The 26689-nt window shown below is 44.4% G+C and overlaps 1 protein-coding gene across 1 annotated transcript in view; it reads right to left on the bottom strand.

Annotated features, from left to right (window-relative positions):
• The window catches only part of Eepd1 (endonuclease/exonuclease/phosphatase family domain containing 1), a 105516-nt gene that overhangs the window by 12031 nt on the left and 66796 nt on the right, over positions 1–26689 (bottom strand). Inside the window, exon 4 of the mRNA XM_036192968.1 lies at positions 2906–3016. Coding sequence (XP_036048861.1) covers positions 2906–3016 — 111 coding nt within the window. The remainder of the gene's footprint in view (positions 1–2905; positions 3017–26689) is intronic.

The raw sequence follows: 26689 nt of genomic DNA, 5'->3' as shown, positions 1-26689 counted from the left end.
ACAGGGTCTTGGTGCCAGGTTCCAAGGGAAGGGCAGAGGGGCCAGACAGAGCAGCAGGCTCTGCTTGCAAGGTCTCTCAAGGTTGCTCACACAGGGTGTTTCTATAATGAAGAACACACCTCTAAGCCACAGGGCAACTTGCACCAGTGCCCAATGCAGAGTTTTACTCATGGCCAAGGCTGCCTGGCTCTTCCCTTCATGGAAGGAGGTAAGGGAGACATAGACCAGGCCCAGAATCACTTTTTGAATCATCACATGCCATGAGGCAACAGCTCACATCTCCATTTGACAGATGAGGCCACTGCTGCTCAGAGAGACTGAGTAACTTCCCTAAAAGCCCACAGCGTAAGTGCCAACATGAGGGTTCAAAGATAAGACTCTGGAGGGCAGGTATGGCTTGTGATAAGTGACTGCTTACACAATGGTGCCTAGCACCTAGTCACTTCTCAATCAGTATTTGCCAGATGAGCAGAAGTCAATGCTTATGTCGGTACTGACTTGAACTTGAGCAGAGGCTCTTGGCAAATGGACAGGGATGCAGACAGGTCTGAAGCCTGGGTCGGTGGGGAGGTGCAGACAAACTTGGGGTATAGTGGACACAGTCCTGGGCCCCCTTCTGGCTCTGGGAATCAGAGAAGTAGCTTCCATGCTGTCTGCTTCTGCCACTGCCTCTGGAGCCTTGCAGAACATGAAAAGCGTCAGTCTGTCTTACTCCAGCTGAGCCGCCGCTGGCCACCAGGGCATTTGTAAGTGTCTGACACCAGGGACAGATCAACAGGCCACCAACTAAGCCAGCAGCACTTGTCACCACTCTCTTTGCTGAAGTAACCCTAGCCACCTCCGAGCAGCTGCTGTCCCACATACAACTTCAGCCCACATCCCAGACAGACATTTGACAGGCACACCTCCCTTGAACAGGTGTGCTTAGGACTAAAGGAGGGGGAACATGAATGTGAGCCTTTTATGTTGTGCAAGACCTCCTTGCCCATCACTAAAGCACACACTAGTTTAAATATGGTCCCACCTGGGTCTCAGTCAGCTGTGTCCGGGAACCAGGGGACCCAGGCAAGGCCCTCAGGGTGACTAAGACTCATGAAGACAGAGAGAATGAAGTCTTTATGGTGGACCTCCTTCTCCTATATCTTTAAAATGTAAGAAATTGCACATGCTATTAATCTGGGTGACTCAGATACACTGAACTCATAATACTCCATGATAACAGGTGTCCGGGCCCAGACACGGCTACAGCCTGATGCTGGTAGGGATCCCAGTTCAAAGCCACCATCACCTAAGGGACATTCTACCAAGCCCTTGTCCATGCTCCATCACTGAAGTACCCTAACACTTACTATCTCCTCCTATACTGGGGTTGTCCTGGGAACTGAGGAAGGGGCTACTGCTCCATGGTACAGATAAAATAAGCCCTCAGTGACTACACTCTGATGGCCTTGGCTCCCCTCCTAAAGGGACATGAGCTGACTTGTCCTGCTGTAAACTTAGTGAAGGGGGCTAGGATACCCAGCAGTTCTTACAAAGAGTGGTCACAGATAAGGCTGGGTTGCTGGGTCTATTTTTCTCACATATATATGAATAACCTCTCATGAATGATTTGTTGAATGAATGAATGAATGAATGAAGATGAATGGACTCTAAGAGTCACATGAATTTCTCACACTGATATCCATGTAAAATGCTTAAATAAAAAATAAATCAAAGTGGCATTATTTTTTGTGTGGACAGAAAGGAAGGTCTCTGTGCTACATTCTGAAAACCAGATGTATCCCATGTGAGTTCCTTTCAGCCCACTGTGAACTCACTGTCCACTGCAAGGCTGTTTCCACCCCCAAAAGAGCAAACCCAGAGAAAGGAGCTACATGCACAGTTTTCAGTAGTAACTGAAAAAAAGAGGGGCTTACAGTCAGTACTAATAAATAAATAGATAACTTTAATCTAGTCTACATTAATAATTTAAGAGCCCAAATTACAAGTATCCATCATGTAAATACAACTCAAAATGTTGTAAGCAGATGGGGCATATGAGAACCTTAAAAACATCTGCATTTGTGCAAAAATTACACAGATGTTTTTGAAATTCAAGTGATTATAAGAAACGATCTTAAAAATCTAAGAACCTAGGCTAGGGAGATGCCTCAGTCAGTAGAGTCCCTGTCACACAAGCAGAGGGACCTGAGTTCAGAGCCCAGAACCCACCTAAAAAGCTGGACACAGTGGCCTGGAACCCCAGCACTGGAGAAGGCAGAGACAGTGGATCCCCGACACTCACTGACTAGAGGGTCTGAATCTCTGAGCTACCAGGTCTCTGAGAGACCTTGTCTCAAGAAAGTAAAAGGTGGAAATCAATGGAGGAAGACACTTGATTGCAACCTCTATCCCCTAGCTGCCCCCCAAACACTCAAAACCAAAGTGCCTGATGATATTCCAAGGTGGGTAGTTCTGGCATGAATATGTGAGAGAATGAAAATGTTCATATGTAGATTCACCCATCCCATCCGGGACAATAGAGAAGGAAATCTCATCAGAGCTCCTCCAGGAGCCTAAGTTCCACCTCAGAAAGCAATGTTTCCTGTATGGACTGCGGTGGTCGTGAATTCTCAGAGCTGTGACCCAGGGATTATAAGAACAACAGACAGACATATAGACGAACACAGAGATGCTTTGGCCCTAGACAAGACTTCTCTTCCCAAGATGCTAAACTCCCGTTTATATCTGGGCAGGAATACATCGCTGATCAAAATATGAAGTGAGGCCAAGGAAATTAGAAATGATCAAAAGTTAGGGCAGATATGTGAAACAGGACCAAGGATACTGACAAAGAGAAATTTAAATTGCCCTTGATTTGGGGAAAATGCTGTGTTTAAATACGAAAACATGCAGGTCGCGATACCTTTTGAAGCTGACTGGAAGGCTTCTCAGCAATCACAGACCTCCAGCATCCTCGGGACCCCTTCCACTTGCGGATGTTGGGCAAGATTGGCTGGTTTAACTCTGTACAGAACTGTAAAGACAGAACACAGGTCAGTGTGTCTGTGTCCCTGTACATGGCATCCTTAGAAATCAGACACAGATGATGCTGAGCCACCACACAACAGTTAAAGACCTGTTGACCTTCATCCCTGTGTTTCAAAGACCAGGGATGGTGATGCATGGTTTGTCTACTGCAAAATAAATACATAAAAAATTAACAAAGAAAAAAAGAGGGTTTACAAAGATTCACACAACTAAACTAACATCACAAATTAGAAAGCAAATATTTATCATCTGATAAGCCATCATCACCGGAGGATCCTCTGTTCAGAAAGAAATGGATTCTCTATATCATTCCAGCCTAAGCATTTCAGAAAGATATATTGGATCCCTCTAAAGACTATGACACCAGTGGATACAAGGTCCCAGGAGCACCTGGATGAGGATCAAACCCAAAGGAGTGTCTTTGCTCCTCAGTGCTTAGCTTAGAGGGGGCAAAAATGACCCCAGCTTAATTATGTACCAGCAAACTATTCCATCTGTGTCTCCTCAGCCCCAGGTGGCTACCACAGCCTGTGTGTATGAATACAGTATGCAGGGCTACTTTTATTTCTTTTCTCTTCTTCTTCTTCTGAGATAAAAATCTCACCATGTGGCCTAGTCCAGCTTCAAAGTCACAGTCCTCCTGCTGCAGCCTCCTAAGGGCTGCAGATTACCACAGCATCTGGCTCAGAACTTGCTTATGCACATTCTGTGTCAGGGGAACAGCCCGGCTTACCACTGAGGCAAACTGAAGTTGAACAGGAGAGTTACAAAGTGATTGACTGCACCGTCCAAAGACAGCTCCCATACCACACTCCTCTGCAGGTGATTCTTTCAAGGAATCCCAGTATTTGTCAGATTTGGGGCCAGTGTTCAAGATGCTCCACCATTTGGTGCTTTCCCTCCCTGGTGACACCTTTTTGTCCCTTGATACATCTTACAGCACACAACTCACCTCTCTCTCTGTTCACCCATTCTCTGTGTACAGAGTGTTCTTGACTGGCGGTGTGTGTGTGTGTGTGTGTGTGTGTGTGTGTGTGTGGTATGCATGGGTGTGTGGGAGTGCACACATTCATGCATATTTAATGAAGATTCCAAAGGACGGCATCTGGTCTCACTCCTTTGAGACAGGGTCTCTCACTGGGCCCCAAGCTAGGCTGGCTACCAGCAAGCCTCAGCAATCCTCCTGCCTCAGGGCTGGGTTACAGGCACAAACATGGTCATGGCCACTGTTTTGTGTGGATGCTGATCTGAGCTCAGGTCTGTATGCTTGCACAAGTGCTCCTGCCCACCAAGCCAACTCTCAAGCCCATGCTCTTCTGAGTGCCATATACTTCTGCTCTACTGAGCTGCTTCATCAGGCCTATCTAGCCCCACAGTGTCAGCTTAAGCCACCGTATAGAAGGCAGCAAAACCTGTCGCTCTATTTCAAAATTATCTCCCAGGGTTTTCTGTTACTGCTGATGCCTCTGCATTTTGAGACATGGTCTTACTATACAGCCAAGGCTGGCCTGGACCACTCTTCTGCTTCTGCCTCTGAGTGCTGGGGGCACAGGTAAGTGGCACCACTCCAGGCCTTGCCCGAGCTCTGAGGCACACTGCTAACTCTAGGCTCTTTCACATTCACATGGAGTCCTCCAGTCCTGCTTAAGCATCTACTTTCTCTTATCCCAATAGCTGCCTTCTTCGCCTCCCCAGCCTGTGCCTCGGGGTTCTCTGTACTCCTTTCCTCCTCCGTGCTCCAACTATTCCTCATCCTCCCCGGTTCCATCTCTCCCCAAGCCCGGGTGATTCTGCTGTCACCTGGATGTGGAGTCTCTTTTGCTTCCAGTCCCACTGTTGGGGCCCCTTTCAGATCCCAGTCTCCCTCATGGGGACACTGCACAGCTTCTAAAGAGCTTCTGAGCTTGTCACCACCAGATACAGTGGAGCACATCGAGGCCCCACCCTATGGCTCCTCTGAGAGATCTGAGTTACTGGAAATTCTCTGACCATGCTGTAGGTCTGCTGGATCAGAAACGCGTGTGTGGGGCCCAGTGACCCACCTTGTAACAGCTCTTAGCGTACTTAGGTTTGAGATCAGCTATGGCTGCCTCAGTTGGCCTAAGCCTCGAGCCTAGACTCTGCAGTGCTGTGGACCGCCCACAGAGCGTCTCGCCTGGGGGAAGCTCCCTTCACACCCTCTGGGCAGCACATAACCACACAACTGGCGGCCAGGAGGCAGACTCGAAAGTTCCGGACTTTGCTTACGCTGTGACAGAGTAGATGAGGCACAAGGAAGGACTCAGTCAAATCACAGTAAGTGCTGCAGAGAAAATGAACTGGGTGGTGGAGGGAACCTGGGAAGTCGAATTTATACAGGAGCTGTTTTTACGGTCACCTAAATGTCTGTGTTTCCCAACAGTGGGCTCTGTCAGGACGTGATCTGTGCCTTTGTAAACCCTTCCCTGGCACAGAAGCCCGTTTGCCAGTGAGTGGAAAATGTAAGTGGACCCTAATCTTCAAACCCACACCAGACCAAGGGATTCTTCTTGGAAGTTCCTACCTTGGCGACTACTTCAATTTTAAGCAGGCATTTGGCACACAGGTATATTCTGTGCTGCTGGGTGTCTGGGAAGTATCCACCCAGGAGTTTGGTCAACAGTAACTTCCACTGGTTTTACCATCAACACTGCCTGCTGCACAGCAGTGGAGGGTAGTGTTATTATCAGCCAGTAGGGAGGAGAGATGGGGTGAGTCCTCTTGGCTAAAAACCATCCTCTGTTGGTGTGATATCATTGTAAACTTCACAAATTCTCAAGTCACCTGAGAGCTAAACTCCTGGGTATATCTGTTGGAGCTCCAGGATCAGATAACTTGAGGTGGGAAGATCCACTCTAGCTGTAAGTGGAATCATTCACTGGCCTGGGGTCCTAGACTGAATTCAAAAGGAAAACACAAGCTGAGCAATTGGCATTCCTCACTCCGATTCCTGACTGTAGAGACAACGTGACCAGCTGCTGCCACGCCTGCCCTGACATGATATGTGCAAAGAACACAGTGAGGCAGGGCTGTGAGGGGACGAAGGAGCTCCTTGGGGACAACAGAATAGATACTGGTATGGGACTGGATGACCTTACATGACAATATTAAAGAGAGATTCATGAGTACAACTCAGAGCTCAGGCAAGGCATGGTATGGTGGTGCACACCCGTAATCCCAGGGGGCAGAAGGACTCTGATTTTTCAGGCCAACCTATGCTACAAGGCAATGTTTACTCTTGAACCACAAGGCAAACACAACCCTTCCTTCTTCAAGTTGCTTCTATCAGGTAATGTCCCAGGAATGAGAAAAGTAACTAATAGAGCAGAGAAATGAAACACTCCTAAAACTGCAGCTGCAATCTATGGAAGATAACACGCTTTTGTTACTTCATATGTAAAACTCTTTTATTCATTGGTAAACTCTAGAAGCCCTAAAGGAGGTGTCATCGCCATGAGCCAGCTGAATGACTGGCCCTTGTCACATGTCAGCCTATACAGCACATTATTCCTTGCTCTGCCCTCTTCTTTATCTCTCATGCTATTGAAGACAAATAAGAACTGAATAAACTGAGGTGATACATTGATGACTTCCCAATTTTTCAGATCAGAGTTAAGTAAGAGGTGGGAGTCCCTTCTGTTTCTTGGAGTGGAAGAAAAAACTATCTGTTTACAAAGAGAGATGACTCTGCATTTACAGTTCACAGCCAACCTACACAGTAGGACAGCTACACAGTCCTACACAGTAGGACACCTCTTAGGTCCTTGCTGATCAAAGTAAGGGCCACAGAGCAGCAGCACGACCCTCAGCAGGCTCCAGAGACATGCTGCATCCAAGTCCACAGGCTCCCAGGACGAGTTGTGAGCTGGGGAAGCTAAAAGCAATCAGCATACTTGTCTTCCTATTGGCCCCACTCTGGCAGATGCCCCAGTATAGAACAGCCCTGCTGTCTCCACACAGCCCACAGTTGTTCATGAGCAAAACGCCCATAGACAGGGGAAGCACAGATTTAAGTCACAATTCACAGCTGTAAGTGTTAAAGAGAGGGGTCTGGAGATACATCTTCTCTGCTGAATCTCTTGCCTGACACAAGGGTCAGCACGTGTCAAGGTCAGAAAGGCTGAGGCCAGGCCCTCTTTATAGAGCCCTTGGATCCTAGCAATGCCAACGGGAAGTAAAAGCATCTTCAGAAAGTGTGTTGAATATGCAGAATGGAGTTCTTTTCAGTTACAAAGAACAAAACTCCAAGGGAAAGACATGGGTAGGGGACATGAATATGCTCAAAGTACATTTTATATATATATATATATATATATATATATATATATATATATATATGAAACATCTTTCTGTAACCCAGGGCCATGTATAATGAATACACACCAATGGACTGAAAAGCATCTTGTAAGTACTCTCAACCTGGACTGTGCCTAAAACTGCTTTAAGTCAGCAGATTCTTAAATATTCTGTTTTACCCACTCAACCAAAAAAGAAGAAATAATAGTCTCATGAGCTCCAACTGGGTCACCAAGACAGAAAGTCCAAAATGGCAGAGAAATGTGTGTGTTACAAAAAAAAAAAAAAAAAAAAAAAAAAAGTGTCCCTGTAATTCCAATTATTCAGCGCTAATACCAATATACTACCCTCCCTCATTTTTCTCAAACTCTGATAGTTAACTGATTACCAGCCTAAATCAGAACTGAAATGGCTTCTGCTTTTTTTGTAAGTTAACTATTTAGTATTATTATGGTGGGCGCACGTGTGTGTGTGTGTTTGTGTGTTTGTGTGTGTGTGTGTGTGTGTGTGCGCGCGCACGTGCGCGTGCACGCATGCGCTAGGGCACATGTGTAGAGGGTAGAAGACAACTTCATGGAGTTGAATCTCTTTTATCTTTACCTACCTATATTCAGGTATCTCTCCAGGCTTATACCATCACTTGCCCCTCTTGTTCTTAATATAGTCAATTAATAAACTCTGCTCCTAATTGACTGAACCTCTGAGGTTAAGCCCAAGGTTGAAAGTTGTGACAAATTTCCCCACGTAATTCCTAAGTTTGAGAAGTTCAGACAAGCTGGCCAGCTGCTGTGGAGCACAGCCTTCCTACTTCCATTACTCACTGTCTGGGAAGACGGCTTTCATTATTGAAAACAAAAACCACTTTAGCTTTTCATCTCACACCTTGAAAGCAGCTGCCATGTGGCTCTCTGCAGCTGATCCATGAGATCACAGTATAATATCGAAAGGGAGCCAGCAAGGCATACAGCAGGCATGCAGCAGTGCTTGTTATGAGTAAGTCAATGGGGTCCATCTTCTACTCTCTCCCAGCATGAGTTACAAGGGTGACCAGGGACATAACTTGTTTCTCTAGCATCAACCTGAAAGGGGAAAATAATTTTTAACATTTACTCCATAACCAGTGACCAGAAAGGTGATCGGTGTTATAATGTAGACACAAAATAGCCCCAAAGCCTATGTATCAAAGCCTTGGTCTACTCCCCACCCCCTGCCCCTGAAGGTGGCTCTAAGGTGAGGTGGTAGAATCTTCAAACTGTGGGGGCTAATAGGAGGATGTCAGGTTCCTGGGACATGTTTCTGAACTGGCTATTGGAAGTGTGGTCCCTCCTAGTTGCTGCTTCCTGGCTTCCAGGAGGTGAGTAGCTTTCTCCACCATCAGGTTCCATCTTGCATAGGCCCAAAAGCAGCACAGCCAACTGACCATGAAATTAAATGTCTAAAACCATGAGCCAAAGTATTTGTCACAGTCACAGAAAACTGACTAATATAACCCATAATGAAGAAGTGACGGGAACTGCTTGATCACCATTCCACCCCAAGTCTTGACAACAAGAGGTCTCCAGGTCAAACATCTTAATGGCAATCTGCAAGGTGCCCAGGACACTGAAATGCCAAGATAAAAGACCAGTTGTGGCTATGACCTCAGTGCTGGCTGCATGCTGGCTTGCCCTGGACCAGCCGACTGCTTATCTCTGCAGTGACCAAAGGGCCCTACAACTTGAAACAACTGCTTTTGCTCATGGACCTTTGTTTTGCACTTTTCCATTACTGTGACCTCCTCCCCTTTCTAAAAAGAATATTCCTTAATTCAACAGGCCATGATCAAGAAATAGAGACTGCTGTCTTCCAACCCTCTAGGAGGTTTCAAGCTTCCTTTTCTAGTCAAGTGGAAGAGAGCCCTGGCTCTGTGATCAGTTTATACAGACACATTGCTAGCAGTGACTACACAGTCAATTGAAGGCGGATGTAGAAAGCCTGGAGGTGTTTTAAAGCCAACACCACGCCCAATTCATCCTGCTTCCTGGAAAGATGGGGAGGGTTGGCTCCAGGATGAAACCTCAGGTTCATATTTCCAGATGAGGTTGTTTCCCTGGGTTGGTATTTCATTTGCTTTCCTCATTTTGGACGTGACTTCCCTTTGACAATGAGTTTCCCATATGATGAGACTGATTTCCTCCGTGTTTTCAGGGTGGCCACTGAAAATCCGATCTACTTCAGTGGATGCAGTAGGTGGGGTGCTTTCTCCTTATAAAGATATATTGTCTCCCCAAAGAGAAGAAGCCCAGTGTCAGGTCATGAAAGGTCAAGGGACTCAACTTTCACCTGAATATGATACATCATGGCCAAAGACAAAGACAATGCTTGTAGAAATGTTAGTGGGGAATGAGGGCTTATCCTATCAGAAGGTTTTGGGTACAGGACATGACAGATGGTATTAGAAACCAGAAGCCCTCACACGGTGGGCAAAAGGAATGAACAGCCAAGGTGCATCAAAAGCACCAGCCTGTTGCATAAAAAAACTAAGCAAATGCTAACTGCATTAAGTATAAACTAAATAGTAACCATGTTTGACCTTCTTCTAAATACAACAAGCCTACTGTGAAGTTTCTGTAAATTACCAAGGCTTTGAAAGGCCATATTACCTGTGAGCAGAACTGAGCTATTTCTTTGGTGGTGATTTGTAGCCTTAACAGCCCTGGCACATCTCTAGGTGGAGACAGAATGCAAGCAACACTGTCAGAGAGCAAAGCTAAGAACATCTTCACACCGACCCCCTCCCCAAAACCTTTATAGAAGGAAAAGACTCCCTGCCCCATATTGTTTGAGGATGAGCACTGTCTTCCTACACAGCCATACTGTAGCTGCCCCAGCTCAAATGCAAACACAGGCACCAGGCTCCACGGCCTCTCTGAGACCCACACACCGTACTCCCACAGCACTGCCTCTAGGATCTGTGCCCAGAGACCCTGGGGCCTATGGAGAGAGCAGAGGAACCCATTTCAGTCCCTGCTACTCAGATGCCCATTGAGCAACTGGTTTTTTCCAATAGCCGAGGAAGACCCTAGGTAGAAGGTGATGGCACTGTCAGAATACTGGGGCAAACTTTCCAGTGGCTTGGTTCCTCCCAAAAAGGGTCTACACCAGCTTTCCTCAATGCCTCCTTAACCCCACATCAAGCCCCCGTACTGAAGTGCTTAGAATAAAAGCTTACTTTTAATAATAGGTAGGGATCCTTATAGGCTAAATCCATGTAAATCCAATAAGAACACTCAAGTACCTGATCATCTACAACCAGGTGTGCTTCTGTTTAAAAAAAAAAAAAAATAGAGTGAGCAGGAAGAGGCACAGGCAGGCAAGAGAAACATTTCCCAAGCGTCTTGCACAGGGCAGGCACTTTACACACATCAGCACATTCTTCCCAATGTGTCATAGCAGCAGTCCCTAGGTAGACAATGGTACTCCAATTTGGCTCAGAGGGTTGACATGGCTGTGTCAATCACTGCCCTTAAGATAGCCAAGATGAAAAGCCAGCATTGGCCAACCCCATTGCTCCAAAGCACTCAGAAAACATTAACCAATGACTCCAAACAACAGTGTTTGCCTGCCTTCATGCAACGTCCATTCAGGCTGCAACTTGTTAGTTCTCTGGAATTGAAGCCTGAAGAGAAACCACCCTGCTGAAGTCAGCTTTTCCAATGACAGCCAAGCTCCTATGAATGCCATGTCACAGGTCAGCCCTCCCTCTGCTGGGGACCATGACCATTCTGTGTCTCCTGGCCAAGGGATGCCTGCTCTAAAGGCTCTGCTCTGCTCTCCTCTGTCCAGAGAAACCATGACTGTCAGATCCTTCACATGCCACTATGAGGGCAGGTCCTCAGCTCCTCTTTCCACAGGGACCAAAAGGAAGTTCTAGATTGGTGCCCATCCTTGTCTAAGCATCCTTACTCCACAGAGGAACATAAGGAACTAGCAGCCCCACAGCCATTTAATTATTAACCTGTTTGCACACAACCTGTCTCCAGTGGCTGTTGGCTGGTAATCTCTCCGTTTTCTCAAAAGACACCAGACATGAGACAGTAACATGCACTGTGGAAACACACACACACACACACACACACACACACACACACACACACACACACACGACTTTTTAAGGACAGTTTCTTCAAAAGCAAGAGATTTCAGAGGTTGAAGTAAATTTAGGAGTGTGGGCAAGAACAGTCCTTATGGATTTTATGTCTTGAACTGCTTGTCACTGTGTCATCATCATTTATGTCTACTTTTCAGAAACAGTTCCAAAACTTCCCTTCTTCTACGGAGATCATCAGGTGCTAAGACTCCATCTTACAAGGTAGTTGAGATCTGATGGCAATCTTGAGTTCATTTGCTTTGTTTTTGTTTTCATCAAATTGAGGCTAATGGCTGGCATGAATAATATAAGCTCCAGTAGTTTATAAAGCAAAGACGGAGAAAATAAGTACAATACCAATGCTAACATTTCTAGTAAATTCTTTCTAGGCTGTTTCCTATGAATTTCATCAACAGACTTCATCTCTCTCTCTCTCTCTCTCTCTCTCTCTCTCTCTCTCTCTCTCTCTCTCATACACACACACACACACACACACACACACACACACACACACGCACACACGCACACGCACACGCACACACTGCTTTTCCTATATCTATGGCCCCCTCACCCCTCTTCTGAGACAGCACCAAGGCATGTCCCTGCAGGCTACTCTCCAACATGCCATCTTCCTGTCTTACCTCCCCAGTGGGATTACAGGTAACTGCCCCGTCTGGATTATATGTACCATACTTGTAGAAACTCCCCAGAAAGCACTTAATTGACTCTGCAAACCACTATCATCTACACTGCATCCCCTGATAGTTTCATCACCTGGAGGAAATATCTGCCTTTTGGAGGCTTATTTCACTATAAACATAACTAAAGTCACCTCACAGGCTAGCAAGAGACCCTCAACCACTCTCCCCTCACACCTTCAGAGTGCTTTTTATCCACATGTTTAAAATATCTTAAGAATTCAAAAATTATACTGTCTTTGATTCTGAGAGTAAATCAAGAGTTCTTGGATTGTTTTAACGTGCACCTGTGGTAGACAGCAACACAGGGTACTGGAGAGGACGTGGCCAAAGACATACTCCATCTCCCAGAATCTGTGACCAGAAAGAATGTGACACTTTCTCTTTATTTCTCTGTCTGTCTCTGTCTGTCTCTGTCTCTGTCTCTGTCTCTGTCTCTCTCTGTCTCTGTCTGTCTCTCTCTGTCTCTGTCTCTGTCTCTGTCTCTCTCTCTCTCTGTCTCTCTCTCTCTCTCTCTCTCTCTCTCTCTCTATATATATATATATATATATATATATATATATATATATATATATATAACTTATAATAAAACACCTTTGTGGAGAATTTCTCCTGATGCAACCTGTATTTGCTAGGACCCTCAGGTGAGTACAAGGCCCCAAAGCAGCCAAATAGTTTGGTAGTTTTTGAGTTTGAAAGTGTCATTTGATTACCCAACTAGAACTTTGTGCAAATGTCTGTGGTCAGCACAGGTGCCTTCCATAAATCCACCAGATTACACCGCTGCCACCACTGGGGTTCTCTGCCCCAATGGGCCCTTCCGGGCCATGTTTGTTACTTAGCAGCAAGGTATTCCCTTCGTTATATCACAAAGCCCCACCTCCTGTAGGGATTAACACTTCAGTGCACAAATGCTGGAGGAGACATAAACATTTGGTCCACAGCAGTTCTGGACCACCAATAGTTAGGAAGGAACATGACTGCCTGTCCAGCCTAAGCGGGCTGGGAACAAGGACTAGGGAACAGAGGTGGAATCACACCATTAATCAAAACTGGACCTGTGACTCGGGCTATGAAGACATGACTAGGAAACCCGTGTGCATATATGCTGCTGGTGGGGACCTGCCTCAGTCAGAGGAGGCTGCTACCGAGGTAATGTCTGAGTTCCTAGCTCAAGAGGAGTTGACCAAAGGAAGAAGAGGGGGGAGCATTGCAGAAGCAAAGAGAGCATACAGAAGGTCTGTTGTAGGGAAAGCATGGAGAGTTGATAGGACACGGGGCTATTTAGCTGCAGCAGAGACAGCAGGGGCAGTATGAGTGTGTGGAGTCCCAGACAGGCAAGGAAAGGAGGCAGGCCCTTGCCCACAAGCACCCCCATCCCCGCAGATTGGGAAGAGGGGCCCAGCAATCTCAAAGGCTGCACAGCTGCAGTGCAGAATGCAGGTTGATCTAATGGGAACAGAGCGGTCAGGGCCCACTGTGGGGAAGTAACTCAAGATTTCTCTCCACACACTTAGCAGAGGACAACATGGCCCAGTAATTCTTCGAAAACTGGCTCTTAGAACTGAGGGGGTGGGGTAGATCAGTTTTAGGGCAAATAAAATAAGCTCTTCTTTCCCAATTAGGCACTAAACTTGTGAGTAATGATTGAAACTAATTATTCTAAGTGGAAGCAAGTCTGAAAATAGCAATGCGTTTTGAAGGGTTTTATAGCTATTTTGGGAGCGCGTGGGGGAATTTGCAGGCAGATGGAAGCACATCCCACATCACAGCAAAAATACTGGGATGGTCATGCCATGGCTTACACCAACCATGCTCACCCACAGAATCTGAAGTTTGAATAGCCTGAGAAACACACTAATCGTGAAGGCTATGGAAGCAGAGTTGTCTGATGGTCCCTACTCTAATGCTGAACCCTGAACTCGGATAGAGCTGTCAAGCTATGTATTACAACACAGAACCTGTGATCAAAGGCACTTGCCACAGTTCTGGTTAACGTAGCCAAGCACACACCTGCCAATTCTGGGTTCTTCTTTCCTCTCTGACGTCAGGTGAACAGGGTGAAAGGATACCGTGGATGGAAGGAAGAGACTGTCCCTTGCCTCCCCAAACCACCCTACAACTGAGTGATTATTAGGAGTGTGTGATGGTAAATCATTTCTAAAGGGTTGTTTTGTTTTTAACGTGTGTGTGTGTGTGTGTGTGTGTGTGTGTGTGTGTGTGTCCTTGTGAACATCTGCCATGTGTGTGGATACCCATGGAAGCCAGAAAGGAATCAGCTCCCCTGGAGCCACAGTTACGGGTGGTTGTGAGCCACCTGATGTGGGTGCTGGGATCCAAACTCAGGTCCTCTAGAAGAATAGAAAACGCTCTTACCCAGTGAGCCATCCCTCCAGGCCTATGTGGTTAATCTTGATGGTCAACTTGACTAGACTGAAAAGTTCCTGGGAAATTAGTAAAGGGGTCCTCGGGGTATATCTGAGCACATTTCTAAAAACATTAACTAAGAGGGGGAGATGGGACTGGTACCATCCCAGAGTCTGGGTCCACTGGAGTCAGAAGGGAAAACAAGATCCAGTTACACCAGCATCCTCTCCATCTACTTCCTGGCTGCCACACGGTGAAGAGCCTCCTGTCACCATAATGAAGGGAGCCAAGGACTATGGGTTGAAACCTCAGGAACTGTGAATCAAACTAACTCCTGCCTTAAGAGTTGTAGGTCAGGAATTTCCATCAGAGTGGTGTAAAGACACTACTATGGGGCCTTTTTACCCAAGAGGTTTCAAGGGTCAGAGACAGCAAGAGAAAGCATGAGGACAGAGAAAGGGAAGGTGAGAAGTAAGGAGAAGGCAGCAGACACGAGGAAGGACCAGTGCTCAGCTGCTTCAATCCACAGACAATCATTCCTCGAAGCAGAACAAAGCTGCTGTTCCCACCAGGCCTCTATGTGAACAACCAGTTTTTTAAGCTCCCCGGTCACATCTTCTAGGTCTGTACATGCTAACGTCTAGCTTCCTTTGAACTCCCTCCAGACTGCAGAGCCCCAACACTACCTCCACACACTTCTGTGAGGGACCCAGAGTTATTAGGAGCTGTCACATTAACCAGAATTAGCACTTATGAAGCCTTGAAGAAGTGGCTCTGGCTGCCATTTTCCTCATGAAATGCCAGTCTCCAGCTTTTCTAAACTGTGTTTATACGACCTGCTTTCCTCAGCAATAATCATAACACAAAGACTTTAGTGCCATGGGTGAGCGCATTTCCAGTTCATGGCGTTTTCTACTTAGATTTGCATTGTACCGAATTCTACTCTCTAATGCCTTTACATTTCCCATTTTCTTCCCAGTAGACTTGATAGCTTTGAGTGATCTTTCCTGTGTGGGCAGCAAAAGATAGAGAGACCTACAATTTTTCACTCCCAGAGGCTTGGTGGCAGCAAGAAGTGGAAAATGTCTGAGATCCATTAATTCTTAATTTTTCTAGGCTAATGGGGAAGTAGAAAGCCAAACCCCTATGGTATTTTTCAGTCAAGTTGCTTTCTTATTAAATTTCTGGCCAGGTGCAATGCCAAACTCTGTGATGTTAGTTTCACAGGCTTTTCTGGATCCTTCCAGGATACAGGCAGGAGGTGGGCTGAGTGCAAACTGGACAGAGAGAGTTAGAAAAAGGGTACCAAACAGCGGACAAGGTTTGTATTGTGGTTGCCATGGCAGTGCTTCAGGACAGGGAAGCCAGGCCACATTAATGTGTCCGGCCACCAGCATGTCTGTCCAAGTTCAGCAAGCCTCTCAGCTCCCCTCTGAAGCAAATATAGCTGGTCTTCAATACCCATGGGTCCCACATTTCTATTTGTGGGTTCAATCAACTACAGATTAAAATTATTCAAAGAAGTACCTTTGTGCATACTGAACATATGCAATCTTTAGCATCATTCCCTAAACAAGACAGACAACTACTATTTGCACAGTGTTTATATTGCATGGAGTACTGTAAACTAAACATGATTAAATAGAAGGAGAGGATGCACGTAGGGTACATGCACATACTTTGTTACTTAGGGAACTGGTGTAGAGGGGTCCTGGAACAATGCCCTGCAGATACCAAAGGACTTCTGCACAAATACCAGGATAGAAGCATTACTCTAATAACAATATAAATGACAGACTGAAACAACAACATCAGAGGAACCAAATTATAATCTTATATTGAATTTCTCTCCCAGCTTTTCAAATTCTAGTAATTTCATCTACCTATTGGTAAAAAAATATCACTTAGTTGGCTTAAACTTTACCCATGTAGAAGACTCTCCCTTTTCCATAAAAAAGCTCATTAACTGCTGTTACCAAAACCTCAAAACTGCCCATGCCTCATCCTGAAATGAAGCATCAACACGTTACATCTCTTATTCATAAACACAATCAGACAAACAGTGACAAAAGGGAGCAGCTGCAGAGAGACAGCAAACCAACCATCAACCAAGAACAGCTGATTCTCCACCCAGTGGAGAGGAGAGGGAGGAGACTGGCTATGGCGAAAACCTGCAGTCTTACAGGCCTCAAGCCTTGGGAATTTTCCTGCTACCCCCAGCAACTTGTGCAAATACTGGCATTTAAGCCAAGCCCTGGAACTTCTTCAATGTTGGTGCTTTGTCTCACAAATGCTGGGGAATCTGCATTAGTCCTGGACTCTTCTGGTCCCTGGAGATCTGAGAGATGATGTAATGAGTCATCTGTGCTTCTGCAGGGCCACTTAAATTCTCTTAACTGTCCATCTACACAGAGATCCACTGGCAAATAAAAGCACTTAGGGCAGAGGACTTGAGAGCAACTCACAGATGAGGAGTTGTGTGGCTTGCTTTGGATCTCTGTGTCCACCCTAGCTAACTTTGTACGATAGACAGATCTATATTTCATTGGCAAAGGTGAGATGGAGAAGGCTTAGGAATGGGCAGGAGTGAGTGGTAGTAGTTGTATGTGGTGGGAAAGCCCAGTCTAGGACCCGGACACAAGTCTTCCATCCTGGTATCGTGCACACTTCTGAATCACTACCCAGATGGGTCAAAATCTCTGGACATTTTCCAAGGAGTGTACACTCTTAAGGCCCAAACTCATCATTTCAATGTCTTTGGAGGTTAATAAAAACATTCCGTCAGCTGTAAGAATCATTCATGCTAAATGCAGAATTGACAATTTGTTAGAATGTCAATTATTTTTGGCAAAGCAGACTTTAGGGACCAGCTCAATCAGGATATTTTACTGCTGAGAACAACCACAGCGATGTATCTAACAACTCAGCAAAACCAGTTTCCCCTGTACGCCCTTTGTTTCTTTTCAATGGCCGACTATCCTAAACTTTGCCAAATACAAAACCATTCTTCAGAAACCAATGAATGAATGAATCATTCATAAAAAGCCTAAGAATTTTCTAAAGAGAGTGAACTGAAAGTTCTTCCCAGGACTAACCCATTGTTTGCATTTCCTGATAAGATAAGCACTGAGGATGACCTAGGAAAGCCGGGAAACTGTAGAATACCCGGCACATGGCTGTCACAGCATCTAAGGTGGCATCGACTATGTGCAGCCATCGTGAGGGCCAGTGCTGACCTGAGTGTGTTTTTCTTTGTGTTAAAAAGTGAAGTAAAGACAAGGAGACACCTTCCAACGCTGAAAATCCCATAGCAGCGCTCTCCCAAGCCAACAAACTGACTAACAACTGTTTTCACTACGGTTTTTAGCAGAAGATCGTTTTTATGTAGCAGTCTGATATATTTTACTTCTATTTGTCTCACCTACCCATATATACATTCTATACCCATGTATACATCCCTGTACCCATGTACCCACATACTGAACTGATGTTGAGATCTAGTATTTGAGAGCCAAACTCAATGTCTGCTCACTACAAAATCCTTGGTGTTTCTAGAGTATCTTGATATTTTGTCGTTTTCCTTTTCCCTTTGTCCAAACCATGTGAAACTTTTGTTGTACTGACAATGCCTTGAAGCTCATCTCAAAGAAAAGAGCCTGTGTCATAAGACAGAACCAGCCTTGGAGCACTAAGGAAATATGTATGAGTCACTCTTAAGTAACCTAATAGATCAAACACGGCAGTGTCCACCCCAGGAATACATTCAATTGTCGAAAGTCCCCTGTTCCCAGTGAGACTGACTGCTGAACCTGCACAGGAACAGTGGAAGCCAAGGGCAGGAGAATGACATGTTCAAGTCAGGAGAGTGGTGGACACCTGTAATCCCAACATTTGGATGATGGAGGCAGGAGGATCAGAATTTCAACATCATCCTTGGCTATACATTAAGTTCAAGGCTAGCCTGGGCTACATGAGACCTCATCCTAAAGCAAAAAAGACAGGCAGAAAGGAAGGGATGGAGGGGAGGAGAGAGATGCCATATTTAATATGCTGAAAGAAAACTGACTGCCAACCAATTTTACAATCAGGAAAACTGCTTTTCAAAGGCTGAGAGAGAATAAAATTGTAGACAAACAAAAACAAGTGAATTGTTTGCCAAGAGACTTACCTGATGAGAAATACTTTAAAGATACAACCAGCATAGCAATATATCCCTAAAGGAGCAATAGTGGCACTCAGATCTTGGCAGTAACCAACTGCTCCTTAATTGTACTGAAGGCTGAACAGGAGGGAAATCAGGCCTGGTACTGGAACCTAGCCAACTACTCGGGGCTTGTGAAGTCATGGATCTTAGAGGAAAACCTACTATGGCCACTTTATTAGACCAGCAAAACTCCTAACTACATTCTAAATGTATCCTTATAGCTATGGAAGTGTAGCTCTTAGCCCTCATCAAAGAAGCTTCTCTTTGCAACAGATGGACACCATTATAGAAAGCCACAATTGGTCAAAATGCAGAGATCAATTCATCATAGGATGTGAGCCCCAGTGGATACATCTACCACACAACTCCTGCACCTAAGGCTCAGGAGGGTTATAGCAGGCCAAGGACCAGAAAGTCTGCTGTGAGATCATGGCTCCTAGAAATGACAGGGAAACTACACCCCTGTTATCCCAACAGTGTGGCTACTTAACAAGACCTGAACAATGACAAGACCAATAGACATGCTATTATGGAAGAGGAAAACCTCACGGAACCCCAGCCCCAGACAGAACTTCTGAAACTGATGACAACTGAGAGAGGGAGAATTCGTCTTCTCCAGGGGTGAGCCCTCTAATTTGTTATCCAATACCAGGTGATCAGCCCTAAAATTATATACATACAAGGAACACTAAACAAACTCACCGTGTTGTGTGTGTGTATAAAATTATGCATATATATGCAACTATAATATATATAACAATAATAATAAAAGAAAAAGGAGCCTTGAATTTAAGAGAAAGGGGATGGACAAGATTGGAGGGAGGAAAAGGGAAGGAGGAAATGATATAATCATATTTTATTAATTTAAAAATTAATGTTATTTAGGTTAAAAGCAAGTGACCTCATACTAACTGGAAACCTTAAGAAAAAAAGACCAACACCCTTAAAAGCAATTGTAGTTGCTGTTATGGGAGGCTATTTCTATTATTTCATTAGCTCATTTAAGAAGCAACTGTAGGGATTGGGGGTGTGGCTCAGTTGGACAGAGCACTCAGCATGTACATGGTCCTGATTTCAAGTCCACCCATGGGGGTGGAGGCTATATAAAACAGCATACATATAAGTGTATTGTGGGACTGGACTGTATGAAAATGCAATACATTTATATCAATAAAGTTGAAAGGAGCTAGGAAGAAATAATGATGTTTTAGAAATCACACCAAGTGGAAACTCAAATCTACTGGCACAAATAATCAGGCATGATTATAAGTGAGAATTCTCATAGCTAATATACAAGTAAATGTTTGTTCCATCACTTGTCTTCTTTAAAGGACATAAAAATATTTTAAAAAAAGAGAATTATAACAATGCATAGTCAGTCTGTAAAATATATATTAATATGCATAACACTAGCATAAAAGGGGATGATGGGATGGAGTTCTAGAGCACAAATGTTTCTACAGCTTACTGGAATTGGAAGCATAAATCTGAGACTGCAGACATTTGAAAGCAGTTACTGTAACCTTGTAAATTAAGGTATTAGGATAAATCCTGAAACAAGCACTAAGAACACATAAATATCTGTGGGGGAAAAAAGGATTAAAGAAGTTAAAATACTACAGTATAAATATTTACTCAAGCTGGCTGCTGTGGCTTATGCCTATAATTCTTTCATTCAGGAGGCTGGAGCAGGAGGATTGCCACAAGTTCAAGGCTAGTCTGGGCTACATAATGAAACCTTTTCTCAAAAAATCAGTAAGAAAAAAAGAAATAAAAGAAAAATGTTTGCTTAATATTTAAGAGTGAAGTAGTGCAGGACAACAGCAAAAAGAGCAAAAAATAAGACAACCCAGGGTGAAATGTGGTCACACACTCAATCACGGCATTCATAATACTAAATGTGAATGGATTAAAAAGTGGACACAACAGAGCTATATAAAAATCAAGACTCAACTATATGCAGCATATAAGAGTTACAACTGACATGCAAAGGCCTAAGATGAAAGTGATAACAAAAAAAAGTTATATCATGCAAAGAGAAACTATATTAAGGTCAGAAAAATGGACTGCAGCTGGTGTGGTGGTGTACACCTTTAATCTCCCAGCACTCGGCAGACAGAGGCAAGCAGATCTCTCTGAGTAAGAGGCTAGCCTGGTCTACAGAGAGAGTTCCTGGACAGCCAGGGATACACAGAGAAACCCTGTCTTGAAAAAACAAAGAAAAAAAGAAAGAGAAAATTTTATTTTAAAGCAAAAAACATCACTAAAAATTAGAGATGATAAGGGACAATATATAATAAAAGTGCCAAATGATTAAAATGATACTATCACTATAAACTTAATAACAGGACCCCAAATACTCAACTGACAGAATTCACCAATAACAGTTAAATGGATGGTTTGACTAGACAGGTGATTGACAAGAACATAACATAAAATCAAAAACACAAACCAACGAGGCCTACAGTCACTGCAAACATGTCGTAATACACACCTTCTGAAGTACACAGGGGAGCTCTCCAGACTACAGCTGAAGTTTTCTCCAGTCCTGCCTGGCCCATGGTCAGGACAAATCTCTCTCACCTGCCAGTCTCGCAGCTGCTCAGACCCAACCGAGTAAACACACAGAGACTTATATTGCTTACAAACTGTATGGCCATGGCAGGCTTCTTGTTATCTAGTTCTTCTATCTTAAATTAACCCATTTCTGTTCATCCATATGTTGCCACATGTTCTGTGGCTTTACCTGCTGCCTTTACATGCTGCTTCCTGGATGGCAGGCTGGCACCTTCCTTTCCCAGAATTCTCTTCTTTGCTTGTCCCACCTATACTTCCTGCCTGGCTACTGTCCCATCAGCATTTTATTTATACACAGCGATATCCACAGCACCAGACAGATCAGACACTGGGCCAGGAAACACGTATTGACACATTTACAAAGTCAAGTCCCTGTGTTCCCTGAACACAAGATGAAATAAAACGAGAAGTTAATAAGAAAAATAAGTTTTGAGAGTTTACAAATGTGTGGAAATTAAACAATTCACTTGGAAATACCAAAAGGTTAAAAACGAAATCAGAAGGGAATGTAAGGACCTTGGCATGGATAAAACTGAAGACACCATATACAAAAGTATAAGGAACTCGTCTACGGCAATATGAGAGATCAATTTACAACTGGGGGCCTTGTGACACCAGTCAATAAAAATGAGTTCAAATCAATAACCTAAGCTTCCAAAGCAAGAATAAGCTAACACAAACACAGGAAGAAGAAAGCAGTAACATTGGAAGACAGAAAACCACAGAGAAAATCAGAGGAGTCGCAAGCTCTTGCAGAGAATTAACTACATTCCTCTGCAAACCTCACCCTTCTGCCAGGACTGTGGCTTCCCACCTCTGGGGAGCTAGGACAAGTCACTCTGAAGTGGACCTCACTCGGTACAGATCCCCTCCTCACTTGTAGCTCCTGTAGTTTCTGCCTGCTTTGGCTGCCCTTTGGAACCTTGCAATACCTGAGTGCATCTTACCCAGTTTATAATGTTAGCTGAGGGAAGGTTAATCTGATATTAAGCTACACAGCCATGATCCAAAGTGCAGGCTGCAGATAGCAGAAGGGGGAAGGCATCTCAAGGTGGGCAAGCCAGCACAGAAAAAGTTGTAGCCGGCACATGGGCAAGGAACTTCACAAAGACATGAGCCACTGTGACAGGCCAGAAAAACTCTCTCAGGTTGGCGGAAACAGAAGTCTTAGTAAAACCCAGAGGACTGACTTCTTAAGGCTAAAATAAAGCTAGTTCTCCTGTGCATATTTAGACTTGAACAACTTCCAAAGGGCCAGGCCTGTCTGATGACTGAATTGTCCTCTGTTCTTTTTTTATAGACCCAGCCATAGCCTCTGCCTACATCTATGATTCACATGTAGACAATCTCTGTTCATTTCCTCTATAAATCTAGAGTCAACTAAAAGACTAAGATGTAGTGACGGAACTTTTAGAGTATGTAGGAAACCAAATTCTGCCATCAGAGGAGTAGCCCCCAAATATAAGCAGACAGGCAGAAGATGGCAGCTGACTCCCCAGAGGGTCAGCTGACAGGCCACAATCACTTGGGTGATTGATTTTCTTTTCTTGCCAATTCATACTTCTGTGACTTCAAAACACTTTTAAAGGTAGATATAGTAGCAAATGATTCTAATCCCAGCACTTGGGAGGTAGATGTAGGAGGATAGGAATCTAAAGTCAGCCTAAGCTACATGAGATCCTGTCTCAAAATACCCCAAACAAAAACAATTAAAAGATTTTTAAAGCTAAATCAATTTATTTTCAGTATTAAAATATAGATATACAAAAATTGCTTGAGACATTACATACAAAAAATTTAACATAATAATTTAACAATAACCTTTAAAAATAGAAAGTGAAAGTACATTGTACACTGTGTGTGTGTGTGTGTGTGTGTGTGTGTGTGTGTGTGTGTGTGTGTTCTGTGTACATGCTCACCTATGGAGGTCAGAGGACAATTTCAGGAGTTAGTTCTCTCCACTAGTGAGTTCCAGGGATTGAACTTAGGTCATCGCGCTTGGCAACAGGCATCTTTACCTACTGAGCCATCTCTCTGGCCCCAAAGCAAGCCTTCTACAACTAACAGTGCTTTGAATCAGATACAAAACTGGCTAAGGTAAGCATGGTTTATTAGATTGTTAATGTCATTAAAGAAGAGCCAGGCTCCTAAGCAGGAAGGCGAGCTGAGGCAGGATGAAGCCTGGCTGTGGGCAATGAGACTTTTCTTTGGATAAAGTACCAACAAAGAGAAACAGGACAGGGGCAAAGAAGACAGCGGGTCAAGTTTCAACCCAGGTTTCAGGAAACCTAAATGTGTCTGATGGGGTAAGAAGGAGCACAGATGCTCTGACAAGCGGGTAACACCCCTTAAAGCCTCCACTGTGAGGGTGCCCAAAAGCCACAGGAAGGAACTGAAGGAGGCTGGGTCAGCACCAGTAGGACACAGGGTGCAAAGTCTGACCGGATATGACCACAAAATCTCTCTCCCTGACCTTGGACACTGTGCTCCATGGCCTTGGGCAAATTCATCCCATGATTAAAACCACATCTACAAGACATATCCATGTGGACAAGAAGAAATGACTAGAAACATATCTAGTTTCATCAGCAGTAAGACCCCAAGGAGGCTTGTAGGCTCCTCTGAAATAAGGGAAGTTGACCATGTGTAAAAGTTCATACATGCATTTTTCTGAAGTAAGAGCCTATAGTTTCCAGGTGACTCTTAAAGGATACCACTTATCTAGAAGAGGAGCCAGCAAATTGTAAATAAAAAGGGCCAACTGACAGATAGCTTGAGGTCTGTGGGATAGACTATCTCTGTTACAACCCCTGGACTCTGTCCTTGTGGCTTGAGAGCAGTCACAGACACTGAGTTAAATGGGTGGATATGCCTGGATTTCAGTAATAACTTCATGAAGACAAGCCAGCTGCTGTGGTCTATCAGCTTTATGATAAAGCTAAAAGTTTCAATTGGGGGAATGTAAAGACCGTGTATGCCCCTGGGTATACACATAGTATCTTGAGGATGTCAAATTCTTTGTCTCCACTCTTCTACTGCTACTGGGGATTAAAGCCAGACCTATAGGCAAGCATTCTGACACTAAGCTGCACCTGCAGCCCCACCTCCTTTAACCAGACTACAAACCCTGGCCCACAATTCACCAAGATGCTCCAAGGCCCATCAGTGAGGTTCGTGGGTAGACCCCAGGGTGCAGGTAGAGCTGCCTAGAGGCTCGAAGCTACAGCAAGCCTCTGTCAGAGTCAGACACTACTCTAGAGATTGGAACCTCCCCAGGGAGCCCCATGTCTGCCCACTGGTCCTTTTAAAGAAAAGTGGCCAGCTTCCTGCCAAGCAAAGGATAGCAATGAGATTAATTATGACCAACACCAACACAGTGAGAAAACAAACAACCTTCATAGATGTGTGAATACCAACCACTCGACATGACCTTCACATTAAGCTCCAACTAATGAGGAACTAAGTGAGAGGGGAAAAATAACACTGGAGATCTGACGGATCCCATGCTGGAATTTTAAAGGACATACTTTCTAGAATCTTAGCCCAAGTGCAGGGTGTGTCTCTTCCACATGCTCCATCATTCTATTCATTCTTCACTGGCTATGTGACCATCTGGATATGGAAGCTGGGCCACTAGGAGGAAAGGTCCTTGCCTGACCAACAAACCAGCTATGGCCCCAGGAGTGAGGGACACCTCAGTACCTTTGGTCTTGGGGTACTTTCTTAAAAATGTATAGGGTTGGTTTACATGGTTTTAAAAGTCTCCCTCGGTTGAAACATTTTGTGATTCTATATGGACCATTCAAGTGTAAAGCGAAAAGTACAATTAGGGGCAAGACAGCCACTGCACTGTCACACAAGCTAAATTAAATGGAAATCCAAATCACAACAGAAGCCACTATAAAGGCGTATAACAAAGACGAGGCTTTATTAGTGCATTTCAGTGAGTTTGCAACACCAGTTTTTGCCAGGAGCCTAGCTAGCATCTTCAGCTTAGTCATGCACGTCTATATGAAAACGGTTTGCCTCCTATTCCTTCTGAAGATCTCTAGGGAACTATTAGCTTCTAATTCCAGTGCTGCTCAGCACTAGGGTCTGGCTGGAAGAGCGACTACTATATTAAGTTCAATTTTTCCAACCCCAGGCTTGCTGGAGAAACAAATACACACTTCTAACACACAGAAAACACCAAAGTGGAGCTCAGAGAGCATTTGTCTCACCTACCAGAAAACTAAACAAAGAGTTGCATTTCAAAGCAGGTATTTTAAGAGAATCATCTCACATCTCAGGGCAGCAGTAGCAGAGAGGAGGTGAGCGGGGTTATGGCTTTTTCTTTAACATCCTCTAAAGACAACAGAAACTCCGAATAAGCTTGTCAAGAGAGGAAAAGGCAGCAAGCAGCACTGAGGATGAGAATGACGACTGCAATAATGAACTTCACGGGCAGTGGTAGGGTAATCAGATGCTGACACACTGATGTTTACAATACATGATCTCTTTTGCTGCATTGTTATTCCAGTTATTTTACTTATTAATTTATTCTCACAAAATTCCAATGAGGTCGTAACAACTGTAACTTTGCATGCTAGGGGTTAAAAAAAATGAAGTTTGTGGGATAACCTGCCCAGCAGGCCTCTCACTGGTAAATAACCAACCTGAGACTCAAGCTATCTACACCCTCGGATCTAGCTAGAAGATAGAGTGTAACATCAGCTTATCTAGGACTGATGGCTGAATGGTGGCCTGAAAGACTGGGGCAGAACAGGTAGCAGTTGTGAGCTGGGTGGCCTGTGTCCCAGGGAGGCTGAGCCCAAGTTGGGCGTTGACCACAGTAGGCCAGCCAGCTGGTGGGGGCCCTGTGTACTGACAGGGTGAAGGTTATCTCTAGCCAGAATGGCTGGCCAAACTATTGTCTGCAACCTTGCAGGAAGCTGTTTGAAAGGGTCATTGAAGAAAGATCTCTCTAAATCAAGCTGTACTAACGTCTTTATTTCCTTTCATGTAACGCCACATTTAAATGCATGAATCTGTTTTTAAATCCTGGAAACCAAGTCCCAGTGACTTGAGTTCAGGAAAACAAAAGGTCCTACACTCAAAGCAAAGAACACAGACAGGCAGTTGATGAGCATCCTTCTTACTGCTCCTGGAACTTAAGCATTGTATGGCATGAAACACACACACACACACACACACACACACACACACACACACACACACATGCATAGCAACACTTTTTCATCTAATACTTATTAGATAAACTGCTCATGGCTCTAATAATTTTTAAAATAAAAACTTCACAAATAAACTTAGATTGTTAATTTTATGGTTTTTAACTTATTTTTAGAATAACTGAAAAATTATTTGGTTGCT

Source organism: Onychomys torridus, chromosome 7 (assembly GCF_903995425.1).
Source record: "Onychomys torridus chromosome 7, mOncTor1.1, whole genome shotgun sequence".
Lineage (NCBI taxonomy): Eukaryota > Metazoa > Chordata > Mammalia > Rodentia > Cricetidae > Onychomys > Onychomys torridus.
The sequence above is the reverse complement of the archived record's forward strand: the minus strand, read 5'-3'. Positions and strand labels throughout refer to the sequence as shown.